This window comes from Stegastes partitus, unplaced genomic scaffold (assembly GCF_000690725.1).
Source record: "Stegastes partitus isolate 25-593 unplaced genomic scaffold, Stegastes_partitus-1.0.2 Scaffold481, whole genome shotgun sequence".
In the NCBI taxonomy this organism is placed as follows: domain Eukaryota; kingdom Metazoa; phylum Chordata; class Actinopteri; family Pomacentridae; genus Stegastes; species Stegastes partitus.
In genome coordinates, this window is record NW_007578212.1 from 141765 (window position 1) to 153990 (window position 12226).

Consider the following 12226-nt stretch of genomic DNA (forward strand, 5'->3'; position numbering starts at 1 on the left):
TGACTGTTGTGATGTTGTTCAGTCTGTTCTTCACCTTTTCCTTCACACCTCCCTCACACTGACACACAGCTGTACACTTCAAACAGGCTCTTTTACATTTGTAAATCCCCCTCGCAGCCCCTTTTTCATGCAGTCACAACTTTAGAGTTCAAGGATGGACCGGCTTGAAAGACGTCACATTGAATATTTTATAAAAATAACTATCAAGTGTACCAAGTTTCATCATTTCCACATACTCCTGGACTATTTATGTGAAGGCTGCAGTCACAGCCACAAGCATTAACGTTTAACGTTATGGTGGAATACATTTGTGTATTTCAGTTTGAGCATTTAGATGTGGTCTGTGGAGGTAAGAGGTGAGCAGGTGTTAACTTTCCCCTGCACTTACTTCCTTCATGCATAACCAAATATACACCAACAAACAAACAGCTGCACTTAGGTCTTGCTGTCAGACTTTCCTCTAACCGCACTCAGCTGCCCCTGACAACGCTGAAGTTAAAAATAGAAAATATTTTCTGATAATTTGTGGTTTTAACACCCTGTAGGCAGTGCGTACTTTGCAAATAAAAGTGTTACGTTTCTGCACTCATTCCACAGCATTTCATTCTAATCATATGATAACCAGCCATCGACCTCGTTACAGTTAATCAGAGGTGGAAGCGGCACACAGATCTTAACTACAAGTATCAACAACACAGTGTAGAAATACTCTGTTCCAAGTAAAAGTCATGCATTTAAATTTGTATTTAAATACAAAATATTAGCATCAAAACATGCTTAAAGTAACTCAATTAAAGTCAAGCTACTGATCATTCAGAATAGCTAAATTCTGAACAATGTATATTACTGATGTGTTCATCACGTCAAGGTTGGTGGTAAAGATGACTGAACTGCTGACGGTGATTTGAAACTGCTGCTCGTGAATTTCCCTTCAGGGATCAATAAAGTTTAATTCTAATCTATAATATGTATTTGTTGATTTAAGTTTAAATCATAAAATAAATCTGCCAGATATCTGAAATCATCCAATAAAAATAGTGGAGTAAAAAGAACAATATTTGCCTCTGACTTGTACCAAAGTCAAAGTATAAAATTGCAAAAAATAAAAGTAAATATAGTGCAAGTAATTCTAAATTGTATTCAATTCATCGGATTAACCTGTGTCCTGTATTAGTCACATGGCAGACAACACCAAATAATGCTGCAACTGATGAAGTAGATTAATGAAGGAGAAATAAACTGTAAATCTGTTAATTGTAAAGTTGGATTCCACTTTTTAAATGTTAGCAAAATACTCAACTGCAATAAAAGTATAGCTGTCATTGGAATTGTGGTCATTTTAACCACTGAAATAGGAATTATTTACTGTCTGTAGAGTACATTATTTATGTTTTTCAGATGTCATTTGTCAGTGTTTTAGCAGTTGCATTGAGAATTTAGCTGCATGAAGTGATGTCAAAAGTTTCAGAGCCTGAAAAGTCTAAAATAAATAAACCGTCTGCATATCTTGACTGTATGAACAGGGTTTATTGAGGAAAATTCAACAAATAACTCGGTCTCTGGTTGAATAATGTCCCACAAGCTGAGTCAAAGCACGAAGAACAACATGACGAAGCCAGCTAACAGCTAACGAACTGCAAGCTAGCCACAGGAAGCCATGTTTGCTAATGAGTCTAGCTTAGCTTGAGCGTTGGTCTCACTAGCATGCAGGTAGCAACAGTCTGAATTCATGAACGCCACGATTAAAAATGACTCATTGAAGTACAGGAGCAAACAAACATTTTATTCATTATTCATGTTTGGATCACTTTTTCTCTGCTACATTCACTTTAAGCCGACTTTCACACAAATATCAGTCGTTTTATTCACAGTGTTTGCTGGCAGCACCTATTTACACTTTGGTTTGTTCATGTACAAAAATACAATTTAGGTGAACACAAAGGCCTTATAATTCACTCTGGACTATTTCCATTGTGATTGTTGTTACCATTCCCATGACAAGGCCAAAGCAAACAATTAGAGCGCCTCTCATTCCTCTATTATAACACTCCTTGTTAGCTTAAGAGCACCACCATGAAGGCTTATTCATCTTATTTCCTAAAATGCATCTCTACGAAGGAGGAAGCTTGACAGAGGAGCTTTAATCCAGAATGCTCAGGTACATTATCCTATATGTATCCTTTGTGGAAGTATTTTCCTCACCAGTTATGCATGAAAGAGGCATTTAAAAAATCACAATAAAGCACATTCCTCTTTGTATTCATGGTGTTTGTGTGTATTAAATAATAAAAATAAACAACAACTATATCATCTGTACATTCCTGCCACATTATGCCACACTGTGAATGTAATTACAAATAACTTCATACCATAAGCTCTCATGAACACCATTAAGTTCTTTGACAGTCAAACAAAAATACAGTAGTAGATGTACAAATAGTAGATGATGCAACTGTGCCAACACGTCCTATCTAATATACATGGCTCGAAAGTTTCTTTAACATTTGTCTGTTCTCCCTCTTCTGTCTGTACATTCTCACCCCAACAGGTCGAATCAGATGGCCGCCTTCCCTGAGCCTGGTTCTGTCAGAGGCCTTTCCCCCTTCCCGTTAAAGGGCAGTTTGTTGGTTCCTTCCAACTGCTGCCGACTGACTTGCTCATAGAGGATCTTTAGCTAGTTGGGTTTAAAATGTGTAATGTCTTATGTTAAACGCTATGAGATGACATATGTTGTGAATTGGTGCTACATAAATAAACTGAGCTAAATGTATTTTGAAATTACGCCTTTCAAATAAAGATGTCCTACGATGTTAATGTTGCCTTGAGTCCTCTCTCCTTGTATCTCTTCCTTCCCTCCTCCACTCACATCTCAGGTGGGAGGGAACACATTGTGAGGGAAGGAGTCGAGGAAAGAAATCAAGGATGTGCAAGGTGAGAACGGGAAGAGGGGTTTCTCTTTTCCTTCCTGAGTGTGGCACTCGATTTATAGGTTCTTACAGAAGATGTACACAACCTGTTCCACATGGTTTTAACTTAAATAAAAGATGGCCGAAGCCTCCATGTCTGCCAATGCGTAGCTGCCTGAAACTTGCATTGTTTCTAACAGCCAGCAGGGGGCGACTCTTCCTACTGCGAAAAGTCGTTGGATTATATAGGAGACTATGAAAAATTTACCCTACTTCTTTCTCGATTTAGTACCCCTGTAAACATTTTCCTCATGAGTTTAGGGCCTCAGTCACTCGCTACACACATACAGCATGATGTTCATTTAGTAAATTATGGTTACTCTAAAATAGATAATAAAGCAGGGCATGGCTACCTTGTGATTGATATGCTTGTTATTTCCAGTTTATAAAACAACAACAAAAACCTCAATGCAGACTTGAGACTTCAAAACAGCCGTCCACAAACCAGTGGGTGACGTCTGCTGGTCCATTGTTTTTAGAAGTCCGTATCTAAGCTGGAGTGTTCTCCCGCTACTGCTAGGCTACGTAGTTTGGACCATACTTAACTCAAAACTCACACATTTTCAGAAACAGTGTTTAGTTTTTAATTTTTAAGTAAGTTTAGGTATTTAAGTCTACTATATCAGGCTTTGGTTTGAAAGACAACACTCGATGGCTGGAGTATTTCATTGTTGGTTTTGGTCTTTTCATGGGATTTGATGACACTGAAATAGAGAATCCCACCAGTCTTACAGGGTAGAAAAAAAAAAACAGTGCAGCACCTGATGAATGGGAGGAAACACTGAAGCCCCATAAGCACCCCTACTAATTGCTTTCATACGTCCACAGAACATCAAAAGGGTTCATAGACATCATTTTCAGCCCCATGTGGAGGTAATGAGCCCGTCTTCAAGGCATGAGGAGGACCTGATACTGCTCTCTGTGACGGCCGGAGGTCACGGCTTTTAAACTTCTTCAGGTTTGGCTGGAGGACAATTCATGGGCATCATTTCTTCTGTCTGCACTGTGAAGCTGGTTCTCCTGGACCTCCTGAGGTACAACAAACAAATAAATAAATAAGGAATGAGACTGATTATAACCACCAAAAATGTTAATGTTAAGTTGAGAAGTTGACCCTGCCCTAGTGTTTAATACAAAGCTGTGAACCTTTGTGATCCTTGATGCTAGAAAACATTACTGACATGCTTTTTACTACCTTACCTTCGATACAGTGAGAAGCCGATCCCGACCAATATGCAGACCACCACAAAACCACTGATGCTCACTGCTCGGACAATTTCTCCTAAAAAGGAAAAAACAACTGAACATTAGTTTCTCTCCTTGGAAGCTCCACAGGAAACGAGGCGTACGACAAGGTCGCATTTTACTAAACAATGATTCTGTGCTTCCTTGTGAATCTCTTAAGTAGCCAAAAATTATTTGTGGATGAAAAATACAGTTAAACTCTACACTGTATGTCTTCACTGTGTCCTTCAACAGAAACACTCTAATGTCAAATGCATTCAACAAGAGCCAATAGAAAGACGACACATCTGAGGAGATTCTTTTCAAGCCTTTTGTAGGTTAATTGTCTTTAAACTCACCTTTGAGGGTCTCAGGAGGTGAGATGGTGTAGTTGGTAAGAGTGCTCGGTGAAATTGTGGAGGTCCTTATTGTTTGGTTCTGGACTACAGGCAGTGTCACAGAATCTATTTTTCCTGCACATAAAAAGAATAAGAGTTTCCCGTACTGTTCATTAACAGCTCGACTCTATTACTTGCAAATCAGCAGCAGCGTGAGCCCAACGGGAAGGAGAGAGTTAAATGATGAGTGGAATGCATGGCGGCTTTCTGTAGGGTTCTGGGTATTCCTGCAGCACCCACATCTTCAAACAACTTGGGCGCTGTTTTGGTGTTTTTTTTAAGCATATTATTGATTTATCAAAGACTAAATAAAAAAATGATGGACCAGGCCAGGGATTACAGTCACAGTGAAATGCAAGTCAGCATTTTTATCGTCAGTGATGTTACATATCCATGTTAAACAGTATATGTATATGAGTTAATTAACTAAAGAGACTAAAATTCCATCCTTTCGATGTAACTGTATCATTCAAAAATACACACATGGGTAAAAATGAACAAACTTAGTGGTTATCTGATGTGTCACAAAGTCACCCAAACTCACATTTGATTTGATTTCACTATCTATGAGGCCCCAAGTTCAACTAACAGCATGAATTAAGCAAACTAAACATCACAGATCGACCAAAGGAAGGAGGGGAGTCCATTAGTGAGTCAAAATGCCATGAGAGGAAATCAGACTTTAATCTCTACACAATCTATTCACTCATCTCAGCTGTCGGCAGCAATACTGCAAAGAATAACCAAGTATGTGTGACTGTAAACTGCAGTGTCTTTACCGTCTGGCAGCCCGTCTCTTTGTTCAGTCACTGTACTGAAGGTACTTGCAGTCAGGGTTGTCTGTAGACTTGTGGAAGTTGGTGCTGATAAGAAAGAAAAGTTATTACTTTTGATGGAGGCATGAGTAAACATCCTAATGTGATTATTACTTCTACTACAAATCCACTTCTGTTGCTTCACCGCTGCTTCTTCTATCATCACTACTGTTTGCAAAACTACTGTTGAAGAAGACAAACCGATGCTGTGATCCGGAGCGTCCGGTGTACGGATGTCTTTACTCAAACGTGGACAGTTTGCGAGGGAGTATGTGGCACAGAGCTCTGACCTGTCCTGGTACTCCACAGACCTCTAAAGCAGATCCTGTAAGTCTTGGAAATTATGAGAATGAATTGAAATTGTTGTTCCAGCGTACAGATGCTTCCTTAGACTGACATCCGGGGAATTTGAACTCTTTCGCATGTTCCTCAAACCATTCCAATTTGCAGAGTGGCAGGAAGCATGTTCTGCTGGAAGAGGCCATCAGGGAACACTGTTTTCATGAACAAATGTATGTAGTTTAGCCAGATCCCATGTGTCAAACTGACATCTCTGTGCTCCAGTTCTTGTGTGAAGCAACAAAAAGGGAGTAAGCGGTAATGCCGTGTGTGTTCGAACACTTTTCTATTACAGGAAGCATTGAGGTTTTCTGCAGTTTGTGCAACAGTCCTCCAGCCATGGCAATCTGGCTCTTTTCAAAGTCACTCAGAAGTGGCTGTTGCTGCCTGACAGGTAGCATTCTAACAAGATAATCAACACTGTTCACGTCACCTGTCGATGGTTTTAATGTTGTGGCTGCGTGGTGTACATTTAGATTCAACATGCCACGTAACTCACAAAAGCTAAAAATAAATGCAACAATTTGTGTCAGCTACAGTTAACTACTACTGCTACCACCTTCACTATACAAAGCAGGAGTACTACAAACATAAATCCTGCTGCTAATTCAAAAACAGCAATAAAAGCTAAAGGAGCAACTGTTGTACTGCTGCCTTTTAGTTCCACTACCTTTACTACCCACTAGCCAGCGAGTGGCAGGTTACGTAGTCACTTTGATTTGATTGGATTACTTCCTGTACCTAACCACGAGTTCAAGATCAGTTATTTTAATAACTTTTGTGAGACTATAGCTGCTCTCAAGAAGATTAATCAAACTGGAAACTGGTCACGTTTCTGGTGAACCAACAAGCTTTAAATCGTCATTTGGAAACGTGCCATAGCAGTAACCTTGAAGTAAAAGTGGTGATGTCAGGGATCCCAACAGTATCTCGCCAATATTTGAGATATAGTTCTCTTTAAGTGAAGATCATGAAATCTTTAGTTAATTCACAACTGCATGCTTTCATTGACTCAGTAAACTTACTACATCCACAGCAGTTCAGTCAGAGCACAGTGACAGCCTCACTTTGTCTTGTTCAGTTGGTTCAGTTTTTGTCTCAACAAGAGCACTTCCCTTTAACATCAACAAAATATTCATTTCTAATCATCTTGCCAAAGATTTATCCACTAAGAGCCTACATTATTGACTTATTATAGAAGACTATATGAGTAGTAGCAGAGCCACAGAAGTTTGTGGAATAACCATATTTACCTTTGCGGGTCCCTGGAGATGTGGTGGTTGAGCTGTTAGCATTGCTCCGTGAGACTGTGGACTTCTGCGTTGTCTGGGTCAGTGTCACAGAATCTACTTCTCCTGCACAGAAAAAGGACTGAATGAGATTTTCCTGTTGATATTCGTAAACAATTGTACATTTTCAATTTAAAGGTAGGGTGAGCTAAATGACCAGTGCCACGCACAGCAGCTAGACAACTGAGTCAAGCCCTCCTATTGTCAGTAATGGAGTGCCTCAGGGCTTTAATCTTGGTCCTCTACTATTTACACTATACACACAAAACATCATCCTCACTGGTCAATGCCTTTTTCTTTGCAGATGACAAATTTTATATGCCTCATGTTCCAAACTAGCCCAGGCTCTGACTTCACCATCCAACTGATTCGAGATTTATATTCAACAACTAATTCCAAACATGGAATAAGCATATTTACCTTTGTGGGCCCATGGAGATGTGGTGGTTGAGTTGTTGCGATTGCTCGGTAAGGCTGTGCAGTTGTGTATTGGCCCGGTCTTCCCTGTGGTCTGTGTCACAGAGTCTACTACTCCTGCACAGAGAAAGGATTGAATAAGATTTTGCTATTGGTATTCAGAAACAATCCTATATTTGCAGATAAAAGGCAGCATGAACCGGATAATCGGTGCCATGCACAGCAGCTACAGAACGTTGTTGCTGATGGTGCTGATAAAGTCCTCTTATCATCAGCACCTCAGGGCTCCATTCTTTATATTTAGTTATTTAATGTCCTCTATTCAATATTTATATTTTTAGCAGCCTTTAATGAACATCATGGATCACACAAGCCAAACATCACAAATCAACAGGAGAGAAGAAGCGAGTGAAGTGAGAGAGTGTAGTTAGACGCCATCAATTTGGCTCTCTAAAATTGTCTCGTCTGATAAGATCAGCTGTCAGCAACAAAATGGTGGAAGCGACCTGGCAAAGCATGAGAGACTGTTTATCAGATGTGGTTGGCTCCACGCTGTCTATTTGCCCATACTCTGATGCTGAAAAGCTCATATTCCAAGTTGTCTGCTGGCTGGTGGGAGTAGCTGCTGATGAGATAAGAACTGTGTTACTAATGCTAAAGGCATGACAGTACTCCCTGATACTCCCTGTCAGTCTCACTGAGATGACATTAGACCTTGGTGAAACTGTTGTTCCATTCTTCCATGTGTTAGACGTACGTAACGCTCTCCCTCTTCATAAATCCTACTGTTGTCTGATGCTGTAGATATTTACTAAACTCAGAGGAACGACTTCTGCAATCACCTAAAAGCAACCTTCAGCTCCTGTTGATGTTTTGTCAACACCTCGACTACACTCATCACTGGTGGGTATTAATAATCTAGGCTATACTCAGTCTCGGTTTTAATCCCAGTAACGTTTTATTTTTATGGATATTTCAGTTTGTAGCCTGATAGATGTGATATTGTAGAGCAAAGTAAATGAGGAAGGGGTTTAGTGATTCTGGCAGCAACTGTTTTTTTTTTTGCACTCTGTGATGTTTTTGGACCAATACTGGTGCGGAAATATGTAAAAAGCCTTCCTCAAATCACTTCACACAACTCAGAGTAAATTGCTTGGGTGTTCCTATGAGATTTTGTATCAGACTTGTGCTGTGTTGATAGTCTTAAGTAAATGTTACTAGGTCCAACCTATTAGGTTTGCAGTCGCAGCTTTTATACAAAACTGATCTGGATGCTTATTCAGACGTGAAGCCAACATGTTTCTCTGTTTCTTAAAATAAAATTCCTCACTAGACACCATGTTTCAGAACCTCTCCTGGATAATGATTGCATTGCGCGTACTTAATTCAGTTTAGACTTGTTACTTAGTGTAATTTGGCAGGTGGTTTCTGTGTGAGTTGCCTGGCAGCATACCATTCAGTCAGACAAAGCAATGATCGTAAAGCTGTTATCTATAAAAAAAAAAGTTTTTTAGAAAACAGTGACCTGTTGCAACATGCGGGAGGAACGCAACCATAGATATGTATAATAAAGGCTAGATGTCTTAAGGTGGAGTTTCTAATGGCGGCCATCTTGCCACAAACAAGCTCTCTGGTGGAACCTGTGGTACGTGAAGGAAGGTGAGTGATCTGCACAAACGTAAATACTCTTATCTCGCTGAAATGTTGACGGATTTACAAACGGTTTGGTTTCTTACAAACGTTGTGAACGTGGCTACAATTCAAATTACAAAAATACAAATAAAAAAAAAAATAATTGAAATGCAAATTGTTGCAGCGGCTCCTCCCTACTTTCTATATTTTTAGCTATTTGCTTTGTTTTTTCTTCTATATTTTTAATATTATTATATTAATGTAGTTGTACTAGATGAGCATGAATACGATGGAGATGCCAACAAAGTTTTTTAAATTAGTTTTTACTTTTTACAAACTTTCAAAGTCCACATCTGACTAGCTGTTGAGCCGTTGAGCCACGGCTCCATTGTTTACACTCGGGAACAGCTGTTGGCGCTGAGTAGGATTCCTACAGGAAACTGCTGAGTGAAGATGCTCGACTTTGTGCAGCCTACGGATGCTCTAATCGCCGTTGTGTTGAAACCAGAGTCTGTGGGATCACCTTTCACCTGTAAGATATTACGATACTATGACTATACTGTTACAAAGGAGCAGCGCGGCTGACACAACAGTATTGCAAGATTGTTGTTGACACAAGGCTTTTTAGAATATGTTTGTTTACACAATCACTGTATGTTTCTTTTGGACACCTTTTTATAACTATTTTAATGTGGTTTTTCTTAAAGTACATACATACATACTTACACACAATTACCCCAAAAATCTGATAATTTAGGTGTGTATTAGGTGTGTATTAGGTGTGTGTCCTTACCCTTAATGTAAAAATGAGGACTGAAGATGTTGACAATAATTTATATATCTGAGTACATCTCTCACGTTTTTAAGGTTTCCCAAAACCAGAACGGAGGGTTTTCCTGCTACCGACAGGACACTGCTCTGCACTTTAGAAGTGAGGACTTCGACAGGATGAGGCTCCTGTTACTTGATATTTTTCTTTAGTTATTGTTAATCCTTATCATGTAATAAATGATATTTATGTTTGATGTCACTATGTTTTTTGGGTCATTTCTTATCTCTGTCCTCCATGTGTTTACCTCCACAGTGGTCTAGTTCTCTCTACAGGGTGGGGATTTCAACATGCAGCATTTCTTGATGTATATTTGTAAAGGGAAGTCTTTTACCTATTTTTTATTGCAAATAAATGTCACATTTATAATAATAGTACTAATGTAATACAATATTTTGAATTATTACTTGTTTAAGCTAAACATGTAACAATTTGAATTATTTTATCATATTAGTAATACTCCTATTATAAAAGTATACGTGTATCTCATGTTGCCGTTCTGTACGCTGAGTTTTAGTTGCTCATATATTTATTTGACTTAATACCTTGTGGTGTGTATATTCATTGCACCAATCTGAGGTCCAATGGGGGAAATAAGTAGGTGATCCCAAACTTTTGACCGGAAGCGTAACATAATTATCCGTAAGTGCAGTTTTATAACTACACCTCTGAAGTTTAGAACAAACCAAACCGTTTCAAACTCGGTATAAAATTTAGCAAGTTCTGGTTATTTAAAAAGTACATGCACCACTACAACACAATGTTATGGGTGTGCGAGCTGACTGTGGCAAGATGGCCGCCAGTGCGGACGTGCAATTTCATTGGCCGGCAGCGCGGACGAGACATCTAGCCTTTGTTATACATATCTATGAAGGTAACTATATGCACACATGGTGACCAGTGGCGGCTGGTCAATACGGGGCGCAGGGACGCTGCCCTACTAATGACCAGATAAAAAGTAGCTCTCAAACACAATATTAAATTTGAATTAATTCTAACAAATAACAATAAAATTAATAATGTCGTTCATATTCTTTTGTCATATTAACAATATTTGTGTTATTAACAGATTTAAAAGTAGTCTTCACTGCGTGTTTACTAATTTTACACTTCCTGGATGCGGGCGCGGCCACATGAGTGTGTATGTAGCTCGAAAAACTTTTCGTGATCATGTGACCTCGGCCCGGGCTATGATTGGCTGCAGCAGATTTTCTCACGGGGCGCAGCTTGGTGTGTCCTGGACCCGTCCACTTTTGCTGTAAGCCAATTAATTTTGTCTTGATTTGCTTTTGTCTTGTGTGGTTGGATATCAAATCTGGCCTTTGACATTCTTATGACTGTGCTTTAAACACATATCTAATAGCGTCACACGGCCTTTCTCCTCCTATTCTACTAGATGACAGCTTCTGTAGTGATGACTAAATGCATTGGCCGTGCTGTCAGTGGAGAAAAGACTGCTCACGGAGATGAGTGACTTCAACCAAAAAGTCATAGAGAGGTTTGCTGAGCAGAAAGAGAGAAGAGCCAAGTTTTTTTTTTCAAATAACTCCAGACTGCATTTGCGACCTTTTTTTTGAGAATGTAAATTGATGAGCATGATGATCATGAAGCTGTATCAGTGTCGCTGTAACCGGCACAGGAGGCTGCTGTGTGGACCACAGTGATGGAAAGTAGTACTTTTATAACTTCAGTGTTCTGCAGTATTTACGATTAGAAATGAGGTCTTCTCATGAAAAACAGAGCTCACCTACATTCTCAGTGTTTCCGCTCAGAGAAAAGACTGCGTGTAGAACACATGTAACTCGGTTTAACCTCAGACAAATCTGACATCAGAACGCCCTTGTTTGTTATTTTTAAAGTCATTTTTGGTCACACACCGGTCAGAGCACACCACAGCCACCAAACAGCAGCTACCACAGCCTGCTATGTGGGGCGTTTAGGGAGCATCAGTAAATTGTAGTGTCTATCGATAAGAAAATGTTCAGCAAGTCGTATGTTTTGCCTTTGACCATGTGGGAGGTGCAACAAAATGAGAAAGTAGGTCGTACTGGTGCCACCAGTGTAACAGTCAGTCTGTGACCCTGAATAGTGTTTTTTCATTATTTATGTGTTTTGAGTTTGAACAGATCCTGTAGATATTGCTGAAAGTTTGATGAATGGTTTTGCAATTTACTTCTGGTAATTCTTGATAACGTTAAATTAGATTATGATTAGAATCTCCTCCAAAGGTAGAACATTTGCATTCCTGTGAATAGTTGTGTCTGATGTTACTCATATTCTAATTTCTGATTTTAAATGAAAGGTCATTTGCAGACTG

At 39.4% G+C, this 12226-nt stretch overlaps 1 protein-coding gene across 3 annotated transcripts in view; it reads right to left on the minus strand.

Annotated features, from left to right (window-relative positions):
- Positions 1 to 1762: 1762 nt before the first annotated feature.
- The window catches only part of il15ra (interleukin 15 receptor subunit alpha), a 35890-nt gene continuing 25426 nt past the window's right edge, over positions 1763 to 12226 (minus strand). For all 3 annotated transcript variants that reach the window (XM_008286993.1, XM_008286994.1, XM_008286991.1), the window contains 6 exons: positions 7452 to 7565; positions 6996 to 7097; positions 5368 to 5451; positions 4550 to 4663; positions 4167 to 4248; positions 1763 to 3995 (listed from right to left, as the gene is read on the minus strand). In XM_008286993.1, the coding sequence (XP_008285215.1) occupies positions 3911 to 3995; positions 4167 to 4248; positions 4550 to 4663; positions 5368 to 5451; positions 6996 to 7097; positions 7452 to 7565 (581 nt within the window). In that variant the 3' untranslated portion in view covers positions 1763 to 3910. The remainder of the gene's footprint in view (positions 3996 to 4166; positions 4249 to 4549; positions 4664 to 5367; positions 5452 to 6995; positions 7098 to 7451; positions 7566 to 12226) is intronic.